Here is an 11,996-nt window from a genome sequence, read left to right on the forward strand (position 1 = left end):
ACATTCACTGCATCTTTTCTACATAAAAGTGAATGTTGACCGAGGCTAACATTCTGCCTAACAAGTCCTTTTACGTTCCACAGAAGAAAGAAAGTCATTCTTAGCTGCACTATTCCTTTAATTTGTACTTCAAGTGGGCTCCATATCCTCTTTATTGTTATGGCCATTTCTTTCCATAATGAGATAGGCAGGTGTTAGGATAGGATATCGTGTTGGTTATTTTGTTCCCGACACACTGGCCTGATTGTTCCCTTGAGTATGTACTCTGTCTGCCTTGGCTGCTGTAGACTAATTATTCAAAGCAAGCAAATCTATCTCTCTGTGCAAACTAGCCTCCTGTCTCTTATAGTCTTCTAATTTTTCTCAACTGCAAATTTGTCTTAATTTTTTAAACTGTTGATTTAAAAATGGGAAGAAAGAAAATGGACATGAACATGTAAACAAATGTAACTTCTTTTACTTTAAAATAAATGTCCTTGGTCTTTGTACAAGTTTTTCAGTATATTTCAACAAAATGTAATTACTTAATTACTGCCTCTGAATTATTATTTATTTTTTTTAGGAACAAATGATGTTTTAGCCTACATTCCATTATACAATCACATCGTAATGGATAAAGTGCTGGCTTTCATTACTTCCCAATTCATATTCTGTTTCAACATTGCAACATTGCGGAGCTTAAAGGAATATTCCGGATTCAATAAAAGTTCAGCTCAACTGACAGCATTTGTGGCATAATGTTGATTACCACAAAAAAAAAAAAAAAGTTTAAAAAAAAAGAAAAGTCGCAGTTACTGCAAGGGCCAGTCCATAAACGCAAAAATACAAACCATTTCAAAATTATACCCACAAGCTCTAAAAATTATACATGTAAACATGATTTAGTGCAATAGAAATCTCTTACTAACCTTCTCTGTGTAAAGTTATATTCAATGCCAGGATGATAGGGTTTACCGTTGTTCCATCATCATGACAACAAAGTTATGTTATTGAATATAACTTTACACAGACATGGGTTTTAAGGGGTTTTATCACACCAAAACAATGTTAACATGCATAATATTTACGTCTGGTGGCTATACTTTTGAAATGATGTGTATTTTAAGGTTTATGAGCTGGCCACAAACATTTCCATTACTGTAACGAGGGATGAGTCAACATTATTATATTTGTGGCAATCAACATTATGCCACAAATCCTGTCGCTTGATCTTAACTTGTGTTGAACCCCGAACATTCCTTTAAAAGCGTTCCAAATGCCATTTTATGCTGTCTTTTAAAATAGTATTGTTGTATAAATAAAGTATTACTGTAGTATTAATCATCACTTTCATCAGTGTTAATATGTGCTTGTCTCTCTTTGTCTAGGATCACATAATGTGAAGTTATCCAAACTCATATCGTGCCATAGATGCTGCCTCACAGATGCCCTCCAAGTCTGCTAAATTAGCGTACATACTGCCACAGCATTACATTGGCCTTAATGGACCAACACGTCCCATGGCTACTGTCAACAAAAAACCTATGAGAGGACAACTTCACTGATGAGTCCTCAAACCACTGGATATCCCTTGCACCCTGTACTACCAAGGCCTTGAGCCCCCTGGGCCTTTCAGAGACGCCCGCATCCAAACCTGTTTCACTATGATAGAGCCCGCAAGTATCCCTGGCCTGACACAGGACTGTCTGATTCAGCAGAGTCGCACCTGTCCGGGCTGCTTCATTGAGACCAAGGATGTGTCTAATGGAGAGCCAAGTATCAACCTTAAAATGGCTGACATGAACCGGGACTACAGCAGCTGTCCGATCTCTGATATCAATATGCAGTGCATGAGCACAAGTGAGACGAGTTATGGAGAACAGCTCCTCTCAGATCAGCTTTTGAGCTTTCCTGTCCCCAAAACCCAGTTGCTGGAGAAAAAGGACACAGAGAAAGCAGACTTAGATGATTCAGCATCCAAAATCCTGTATGAGGGCCTGCTGTTAGACAAGTGCAATGGAGAGGATGGCTTGCTCACCAATCCAAATCAGGACTGGGGCTACTTTGAGTCCTTCATTAGTGAGAGTAAGATGGAATTGCTGGATCTCTGCTCTAAGAATGAGCTATCCGTAAACCTCTTCTCAGAGGAGGACGTGGACAATTACATGTTTGACGATGACGACGATTCCACTCTGAGCAGTGACGTTTGCTCGCTTAAGATCCGCTACGAGTCCTTTCAGGACAACATGAGGGAGAAAACCAATGTCCTACAAGAGGAGACGCAGTTTAACTTTTTCCCAAGTGTCCTGGTGAGCTGCACAAAGAAAGACAGTGGTGTGGTAAAACGAGTTGATGAGCTACCACTGAAACCAGAGGAGATTGGATTTCAAAATGGCAGCAAAGGCGATGGAAGTGACAGCTCCATAGAGCAGACCCCTGATTACAGCCCTAAAGTGAACTACTTCATAGATTCAAGCAACTCAGCTGATGACTCGGGGGAGTATAGTGATGACAGCTCCTCCACCGTTTCCTCGTTCGACACCTTCCAAGACAACAGGCCTAGAAACTCGTCCTCACAAAAGAATGCAGGCTGCTCCAACCATCTAAACTATGGATTACGGGCCAAGAGAAAAGTTAGGTACAGTGATGACTACTTGTATTACGTCGACTCCATTGAGGGTGAAAAAAACATGGAGAAGCGAGACAAGCCACCTATTGGTCCAAAGCAAGAAGTGGATGACGACTGGCGCCCTAAAAAGAGACGAAAGTGCTCTCGTAAGGATCCACCTGTAATAATCAAATACATTATCGTCAACAGGTTCAAAGGAGAGAAATGCATGGCCGTGAAGCTCAGCAGAATCGATTCAGCCGAAGAGACTATAAGCTTAAATGAGGACACAATCAGCAAATATGAGAAGCTTGCACCTCTGAAAGATTTCTGGCAGGAGAAAGAGAGAGAAAGAGAGGAACAGCTTAAGCTGGCAGCAGGAGATAAACTCAATTCCCACCATCACGCTTTTAGTTCCAGTCCCCCCAAACGGAGAAGCAAGCTAGCAAACAGGCTTAGGATTCAGAGAATTCAAACTGTGGAGCAATCACCCAACACGCAGGGTCTCTTTGCCTCTGATCCCAGGCAGGAAGTTGCTTCTACAGATGAGACTAGCTCCATAGGAAGGCCATTAACAATAGCCACCAGCTGTGCCTGCACATTAGACCCAAATTACATCATACACACTGGCGCCCTGAAGAGCAGATACCAAGAGAGGGAGGGGAGAATAGGAAATAAAATATTCAGAATTAAGAAATTCAGAAGCGAAGCCAGGATTAGAAGCAAAAAAATGAGAGACCTCCCAGAGAATAGCGGGAGCATGACAGACCTGACAGAAGTTTGCACGCTGCAGAAAAACACAGACGCTGTAGGAGGTGCTGAAGACAAAAAAGGCAGCGCAGCTGCACACTGTCCCCATTTGCGTGAGAATCAAACAGCTAATACTGCTGAAAAATTTGCTTTTGTCTCTACTGCCTGCTCCCCCAACAAAGGGGCATCGTCTGAGAATGTGGCCACAAGTGTCCCTGTTATCCCTGGGGGCTATCTACAAACATTACTAGATGCTTCGGATTCTTCTGGAGGTAGCACTGGCATCTCGTTTTTCCCTCAGCAGTCCCATACTCAGCTGGATCTTTCTTTGGAAAAGAGGCAGTTCGCCTCAGTTCAGCTAGCACAAAGCTGTGTACTTTCTCCACCATCAGAATCTGAGTCACCCCAGAATTGTCCAAACCTTGCCCAGATGTGGCACCCCCAGCTTGGCTCCAATCAGCAATTTGCTGCTGCAGATATTGCAGAATCTGCAATTCAACACAACAGCTTCACTGGCGAGATGGCCATGCCAATGGCCGAGAGTCTGACATTGTCCGGCTACAACCAGATGAGTCTAGAGAGCAACAGAATGCTTTATGAAAACAATTACTTGCCCGAGCAGCCATTGCCTCCTGATGCTGAGTTTCAAGCTTGTCAGGGACAACCACAGTTTCAAAGAGCCACACTGCACACCGACAATGGCAGGCTCATCAGTTTCGACTCAGTTGGCTCCCTGTCAGCTACTTCTAGCAATTACAGCTCTCTGAGTCTCAAGTCCTGCGAGAAGGATGGCGAGGAGGATGTGAATGAGAACTTTCTGGCCCACTGCAGTCCCAAACTAGTGATTCAGCAGAGTATTGATGCAATCACCCCCCTGAGGGAGTCCACAGACTTGCTGGATATCTCCAACTTCACTCCAGATAAATTCAGACACACTTCATTTTCTGAGCTCTCTCCTCCAGAGACACCCAATTTATCCCCTCAAGTTATGGCCCATGAGATGAAGATCGCTGTGAAGGCCAATGACCTCCAGAAAGGGGCTAAGATGTCATGCACCAAAGATGTGAATTGGGGATGCAACATGAAAGAGCAGCATGATTTGGCTGGTTACTCAGTGGATGGTCACGAGTATCAATTGCAGGTTTTTAATAGCGGAGACAACTTAAGCCTGGACAAGAAAGAGGCAAATCAAGCTGACTTTGATGCAAAGGGGACCAAGTCAAAGAAGAAAAATAGCAACAAACAGACTGCAGGGCAATGTACCAAAAAAAGTAAAGCCCCAAGAGCTCCTAAAGCAGAGAAGGGCAAAGTTCCACGTCAGACTTCACGAGTATCTAAAAAGTTTAAGGCCTTATTGGATGAGAAGGGTGGTAAAGGCCAAGCTGAGGGCGCAACTCAACCGCTGAAAGACAGCGGCTCTGAAGAATGGACTGGAAGTCAAGTCCATGATGAGCAACGAGAGTTTGAAGAGCCATCCAACATCTTATCAAACATTGTCTCAGGGATGGCTGAAGTGCAGCGATTCATGATGGCCTCTGTCGAGCCAATTTGGGGTCCTGCTGCAAATATGTGCCTACCCTCAGAGGCGAACAGCCTAAATTTAAAAACTCTCAAAATCCTAGCAGGAACTTCATCTGACTCTAAGAAGAAAGGCACTGGAGCATCTGGGGGTACAAAGAGCAGAAAAGGTGGGACAAAACGTGGCAAGAATCAGGCAAAGTTTAACACCTCCCTTCCCTTTTTTCCCCAGTTGGCTCTCGGCTGCAACATGTTCGACAAGCCTAACCTTGGTGCTCCTGGTATCAATGGGCCCGCACACAAAAAGATGTATCGCCACAAAACAAGTGCAAAATTCCCTCGGATTGAGAATCTAAAGGGCAAGCAACCTGAACAAGACCCAAATAAGGACAAATCATTAATGGCTTCTTTTGAGAAACTGAGGTAATATTTTATATCTAGCTGCTGATGCACGTTTCTCACTTTTCTCATTTCCTCCTGAGTTCCTGTGATACCTGACTCGAGATCGGAGATGCATGGAATTACTTTATCCTTTTAGTATCCCCACCTTCTTTTTGCCCCGATGAAGATTTTGATATCTTGCATGAGAAACTTCTTGTACTTGCAAACTACCTATTGATCCATTGTGCAAGGCTTGATTGAGATTTTCAGTGACCATGGCTGCATTTTTTTTATTCTGCAATCTTGTTTTTGATGTCTTTTTTGTTTCTTCCTCACGGATGTTGATTCGTTTTTGTCTGAAGAAAAGGAAAAACTTTAATAAGTGCAAATTCTCTTTTTTGGACCTTTATTTTTATTTTCTCAAGTGAATCTTGCTGCCCTTTTGTAATTAGATTTCTCTCTTCAAACATGTAGCTTATTAAAAAATTGTCTTTGTGTGAAGCAAGCTCCCCATTTCATTATGTATGCAAAAAAAGGATGCCCTCTCCTCCCTTTTTACCTTTTTACTGCTTGACTTTAATTAGGAAATGCTCAGCCCCTTGTCTAGGATAATCAACATCCTTGGTATTCCCCTTAATATCAATACCACACAATGGGACCATTTTGTATCAGATTAACTTTGTTCTGATTACTTTCTTACTGTTGGAATGTACTTATTTTCTCTCTATCTACTATGCTTTTTACAGGAGTTGTACTGGAAATTGTCTTAGAGGGACATTTCTATGCCATGGAAATCCCAAAATGCTTCATTCTCTGTCTTTTTTTTGTTTTTTTACTTTAATTTAAATAATAATAATGATAATGATATATAGTATAGATTGCAACAATATATTATTACAAATCGATTGTTATTATTATTATTGTTATTATTATTATTCAGTATCACTGTACAGAAATGCACTGTTTAAAGCAAAACATGGATCCTATCAGTGTGCCAAATGTAAACTCTCTGTGCACATTAATTATCTGTATGAAAACTAGCCGTTTCATTTACTATCACGATCAGTGCTGGCTGTTCTCTTTCAAGACTTAACAAGAGCTGACATTTCTCTTTGGTTTGTGTTTTGTTTTCTTTCGGGACCCTATCATTTGAAGAGCACCTGCAGCTGACAGTGGTACAACCACTCAACCAAAACTACTTGACTGAATTTTCTTACTCGTGTCACCTTACTTGCCAAATTCAATGTATCTCAGCACCACTTTTGCTTATAATGAAAGAGAGAAGCAGAGATAGACTCTTCTTAACATAGAAGAGAACATGGATAATGTTAATAGAGGGTGGCATCAGTCAGTAATAGAACATCATGTACTTTATTTTGTGTATTTAAGTTGAAAGAGTACTTTTGTTGGTTAAAAAAAACTATAAAGATTGTTGGATTTTCCTGTATCCCACATTTAAAAAATGTTCAGCCTCTAACCCTAACCGTAACCCATATATGAAGGATATGGTGGGGTTCAAAAGTGTAAGTCCACATTGAAAATATGTGATTCAAAATCAGCTTCAAAGCTGTAAAAATGTTTTAGGATTTCGAAAAAAAAAATTTAAACAAATAAAAGTTATGACATAAAATGAACGAGAAATGTATACGTTTCTGCACTATTTCTAGGTCACCAATCAAATGTAAGCGAATTTGTGACATTGACCACATTAAAGCGAAGATTCTTAAACCATGCTGGGAAAACATCAATTATCATGGGTTTTGCTGAAAGGGGGATATATACACACCAAATCCCAAATAGACTTTTGAACCCCACTGTAGGTCATAACATGTTTAAAGTAGTATCAACCTGTATGAACTTTGGTAAACATGCTGTTTTTCATTTGTTATTAGTGGCACATAATTAGAACATTACCCCTACAAGTTAAGGTTATCACAAAATCTTACTTCACTTTACTGTTGTATGAAAACATTTCAAACAAATCAGTGCTTTAAAAAGCATTGAATGCTTTGGCATTTACCACATTTTAATAGATGACACCTTTGATTTCAAATGAGTTGTTCTAGTAGAGGATCTCAGGTAAAGTTATGCCTTACCTATAGCTTTCACCTTACAAAGATTTCACTCTTCCCCCTCTCCACCACCATGTTTAGGACCAGGATGATGTTGATATGGAACTGCACATGGGCTGTACGCCCATCTTGTCTGCCTTCTCTCATTTCTGCCTGTTGTCAACTGAATGTACTTCATGTTTTTTACTATGTGCCACTGTTAAGCTGCCTCCTCCTACTGGTGCTAAGAGGGTCATTTTATTCTCCCATAAATCATAAAACAAGGATTACAAGAAGTGAAAACCCTGCTCCCTCTCTTTATGAATGTACAATATATGGTTCTGTTTGATGTATTCACAACATTGTCATTAATTGGAATTGCTTTTGCCTTTTCGTTGGAGAAATTATTGAGCTTTATAAATATTGTCTAGAGTTGATACCAGAGGGATTCTTAATTAACTCTCAACATGACAAAAATATTGTATATTTTTCTCCGTGCCAATTTGTAAGATATTTTGTAAGTGTTTATTTTTCTTAGAAAGTGCTGTGAAGTATTAGTGTGTGTGTGTGTGTGTGTGTGTGTGCGCGCGCGTGTGTGTGTGTGTGACCTTTTTTGTGCCTCTGTAGGCAGTGAAAAGGATGTATAATGACAAGGTTTTGGTTTTAAAAACCAAAATATTAAGGAACACAAAAAAGTAAAAAATCTACATTTTGTTGAAGTTTTGTAAGCGGGAAATTATCTTGTTGTGAGAGTGTTTGTGTTATTGTGGAAAACACATATAGGCAAAAAACGAATGCATAAAAAAATGTGAACTATTTGCTGTTTTATAGATTTTCTTGTAAATTATTCTTGTATTATTTTATGTTGTATCTGTTGAAAAGGTTTTAAATATTTGTGATCAAGCCTGTATGGTGAAATGTAATATTGGTAACTTGCTGAGTTTTGTAATAATGTTTATGGAGTACATATACAAAATTAAAATGAGATTTTGAATGCTGCTTTTTGAAAGTTGTCAGATTTCTTCGATCACTGTTCAGACTGTTAATGTATAGCGTAAATGTAAACAAAAATTGGTAGTTCATGCTAGTAAATGAGATCTGGCCGTCGGGTTTCTTTGCCATTTTTAAGAACAGTTTGTGCGTGTTCAGCTCTCTAATTTAATGAAACGAAAGTTTTCCCATTTTGATTTTATCTGTGATCTCATCTGTCATCATTATCATGGTAATGTTGCCAATCGAGAGAATTAATGAGTTCCAAGAACTGATGCAGATTTGTATGCTGGTTTTTAACACAAACCATGGTTTATATTTGTATTTAGTATCAGATAACAAATTAGATTAGGTTAGACCAATGCAATCTTATTGTTTCATCAGCATATCCTTGAGAATTTTATTTTTCTTGATAGCCTGATTTATAAATGCAAACAGAAAATTCCCTTTTTTTTAAAGACCACTTTTCTTTATGTGTTTCTTTTAAAATATTAAGAGGTTCTTACACTTTTTACTTAATAATGAATCTAATCTTTTAATTGCTCCCGTGCTGTGACATGTTTGAATCCTCTGTGTAGGAAGAAATCAACTTGAAAGCATTCTTTTTTTATTTACTGCAATAGTGAATAAGAGATATAAGTAGGTAACTAGTCTATTTTGGATATGACAGGCACTATTGCTGCATGTTACATCTGGAATGTTTTGGTAAAAATAATTACCAAGGATGGATCTCAGTCAGTTCTCTACATGAGGGTATGAAAGTGTCACTATTTTCAGAGCTCTGGATTAATCTTAGCAGGAGTCTGTGACCGACACTGCCCAGCCAGGTGCTTTGTTTAAGTCTAATAAAATAAGGTCTTTTGTTGAAGTGCTTTTTTTCATTACTTTATCAGCAAGTTCAGAGAAGAACATTTAAAATTCAACACAACAAATTACAATTGTTTCGTATTAACAGGCATGGTCAATATTTTAAACATGACTCAGGTACTGTAAATTGCCTGTGAACGTATGAATAAAAATGTGTTTCTGTTGCAAAAATGTGCAGAATGTTCCCACTGAGATTACCAAAATTTATAGTCAGCCAAAAGAGTGTACGACATTTTAAACATTTGTATGCTTACAAAATAAAAAAAGCACATGATAGCCATTTCATCTATGATATACCCCTGGAAACATTTAAACTCTTAAACTGTGGGAAAAGAGCAACTTTTACAGATCTAAAGCAATGGATAATTTCTATTGATCCACCCACACAAAAGTTTCTGTCTATGGTACTGTTTTGAGAGGCTATAATTTCAAAGTAGCTTCCCCTACACTGTTTACTAACATACACCGATCAGCCACAACATTAAAAGTTGTGCATGAAAATCCCAGGAGATCATCAGTTACAGAAATACTCAAACCAGCCCATCTGGCACCAACAATCATGCCACGGTCCAAATCACTGAGATCACATTTTTCCCCATTCTGATGGTTGATGTGAACATTAACTGAAGCTCCTGACCCGTATCTGCATGATTTTATGCACTGCATTGCTGCTACAAGATTGGCTGATTAGATAATCGCATGGATGATTGTTGGTGCCAGACGGGCTGTTTGAGTATTTCTGTAACTGCTGATCTCCTGGGATTTTCACACACAACAGTCTCTAGAATTTACTCCGAATGGCACCAAAAACAAAAAAACATCCAGTGAGTGGCAGTTCTGTGGATGGAGATGCCTTGTTGATGCGAGAGGTCAACAGAGAATAAGCAGACTGGTTCGAACTGACAAAGTCTATGGTAACTCAGATAACCACTCTGTACAATTGTGGTGAGAATGCTATTCTGAAATGCGGGCACGAGGGGGACCTACACAGTAATAGGCAGGTGGTTTTAATGTTGTAGCTGATCAATGTATGCAGGGGAGGGTTATGATCAGCAATGACCCCCGGGGCCAATTTTCTTTTAGGGCCTCCCCTGTCCAATTATCTTGTAAAGTTGAGATCTATCTAGTTGAGTAATCTATTTTCATTTATTAAAGTTTCTTTTAATAACTGTTCTGTTATGTACAGTCAGATTAGTTCAAACACACAGCACGGCTGTGGTAAAGAAATCACAAACTTGTTCACTGAACAGCCACTGTTCTTAAAGAGACAGTACCATTTTAACATTTTATACGTAATGTAAACTCAATGTAAATACTACTAATTATGCATACAAAATGCATATATTTACAGGGGCCATAATAAATTATGAATTATTTTAACTTCATCAAACACTTTAAAGGGATAGTTCACCCAAAAATGAAAATTCTCTTATTATTTTCACACCCTCATGCCATCCAAGATGTGAACGACTTTATTTCTTCTACTGAACACAAATTAGGATTTTTAGAAGATTATCTCAGCTCTGTGGGTTCATACAATGCAAGTGAATGGTGACCAGAACTTTGAAGCACTAAAATCACATAAAGGCAGCATAAAATTAATCCATAAGACTCCAGTGGTTAAATCCATATCTTCAGGAGCCATATAAGAAGCGATAAACGATATAATAGGTGTGGGTGAGAAACAGCTATCTTTTCTAACTCATCTGAATGATGGGGTGCGTTCCATTCAGGAGTGATCGTCTCTACACTCTGTTTCCTTCAAAGACTTTACCCTCCATTGTGAGAGCTTCGAATGGCTGAAAGGTCTGGGGCTCAGAAATAGCAGTCATTTGGTCATTTTTGGGGAAATTCTATTTGCAATAACCCTACAGCTTGGCTACCATTATTATTCTTCCATAGAAAAGCCCTGCGAAGGTATCATTTAAGCCTTTTCAAAGCGTCCAGAAATCCCCTAGACTACATAACATTGACAGAATATTTAAATGAGCTACGAGTCTGTTTTGGACTGTTCGTAATTTCAAACTTCAGCTGTCAAAACGTACACAAGACCTTTAATCTGCTTTAAGTTGCTTTCTTTCTTTCTTTCTATAAAACCTGTAAAATGTATTTAAAACTATTTTAAACTTTCAGACAATGTTTTGTCAGACCAACATTATAGTTTGTCTCAATAAACTTTACGTATCTAGTTTAATCAGTACTTTTGAACCACACAAAGTAAAATATCAATGTTTTCTTTTTCCCAACCACCTAAGCCAAGTTATTTTTTGTAATGTAGCGCAAACATGCAGTTATAGCAATGAATAGTATAAGAAATGTTTGTGTTCGACAGCCCTTTTATACAAAGAATAAAGCTTAACTATATAAAGCCTAACATATGAAATAATAGTCCGAAAATTAGATTTTTTAAACATTATTTTTTTTTTTTTTTACAAAATAATGACATTTTAAACACATGTTGCTTGAATTCAATAAATACTATTTTAGAAATATCAGTAATAATATAAACATTATTGTTAATTTTACTTGATCAAAATCAGCAAAGATTTCACATAAAAGAAGATGAGTGCATCAAAACATGATGGTAGCTATTTTGGAAATTATATTACAAGGTCTTCTACTTCCAGTACAGCATGAAAACTTTTACCAGGGGACAGTAGACATCTCATACACATCGTGATGATGATGTAAAGGCTTTAGATTGTCATGTATCAAATATGATATGTGCGGCATTATAAGGTTAAAGAGTTGCTCAAATAATGTGATAAGAAACAGGAAGGCGAAAGGGTCCTATAAGAGGGCTGGGGTTCCTCATAGTCACAGGGCCCTGTTGTGGGGGCCTTGTAAGCTCT

The 11,996-nt window shown here is 38.5% G+C and overlaps 1 protein-coding gene across 1 annotated transcript in view; it reads left to right on the forward strand.

Annotated features, from left to right (window-relative positions):
• LOC127417945 (neurite extension and migration factor-like) overlaps positions 1 to 8,280 on the forward strand; it is a 72,691-nt gene extending 64,411 nt beyond the window's left edge. Inside the window, exon 3 of the mRNA XM_051658230.1 lies at positions 1,368 to 8,280. Coding sequence (XP_051514190.1) covers positions 1,644 to 5,282 — 3,639 coding nt within the window. The 5' untranslated portion in view covers positions 1,368 to 1,643 and the 3' untranslated portion in view covers positions 5,283 to 8,280. The remainder of the gene's footprint in view (positions 1 to 1,367) is intronic.
• Positions 8,281 to 11,996: the final 3,716 nt, after the last annotated feature.

This window comes from Myxocyprinus asiaticus, chromosome 27 (genome assembly GCF_019703515.2).
Source record: "Myxocyprinus asiaticus isolate MX2 ecotype Aquarium Trade chromosome 27, UBuf_Myxa_2, whole genome shotgun sequence".
NCBI lineage: Eukaryota > Metazoa > Chordata > Actinopteri > Cypriniformes > Catostomidae > Myxocyprinus > Myxocyprinus asiaticus.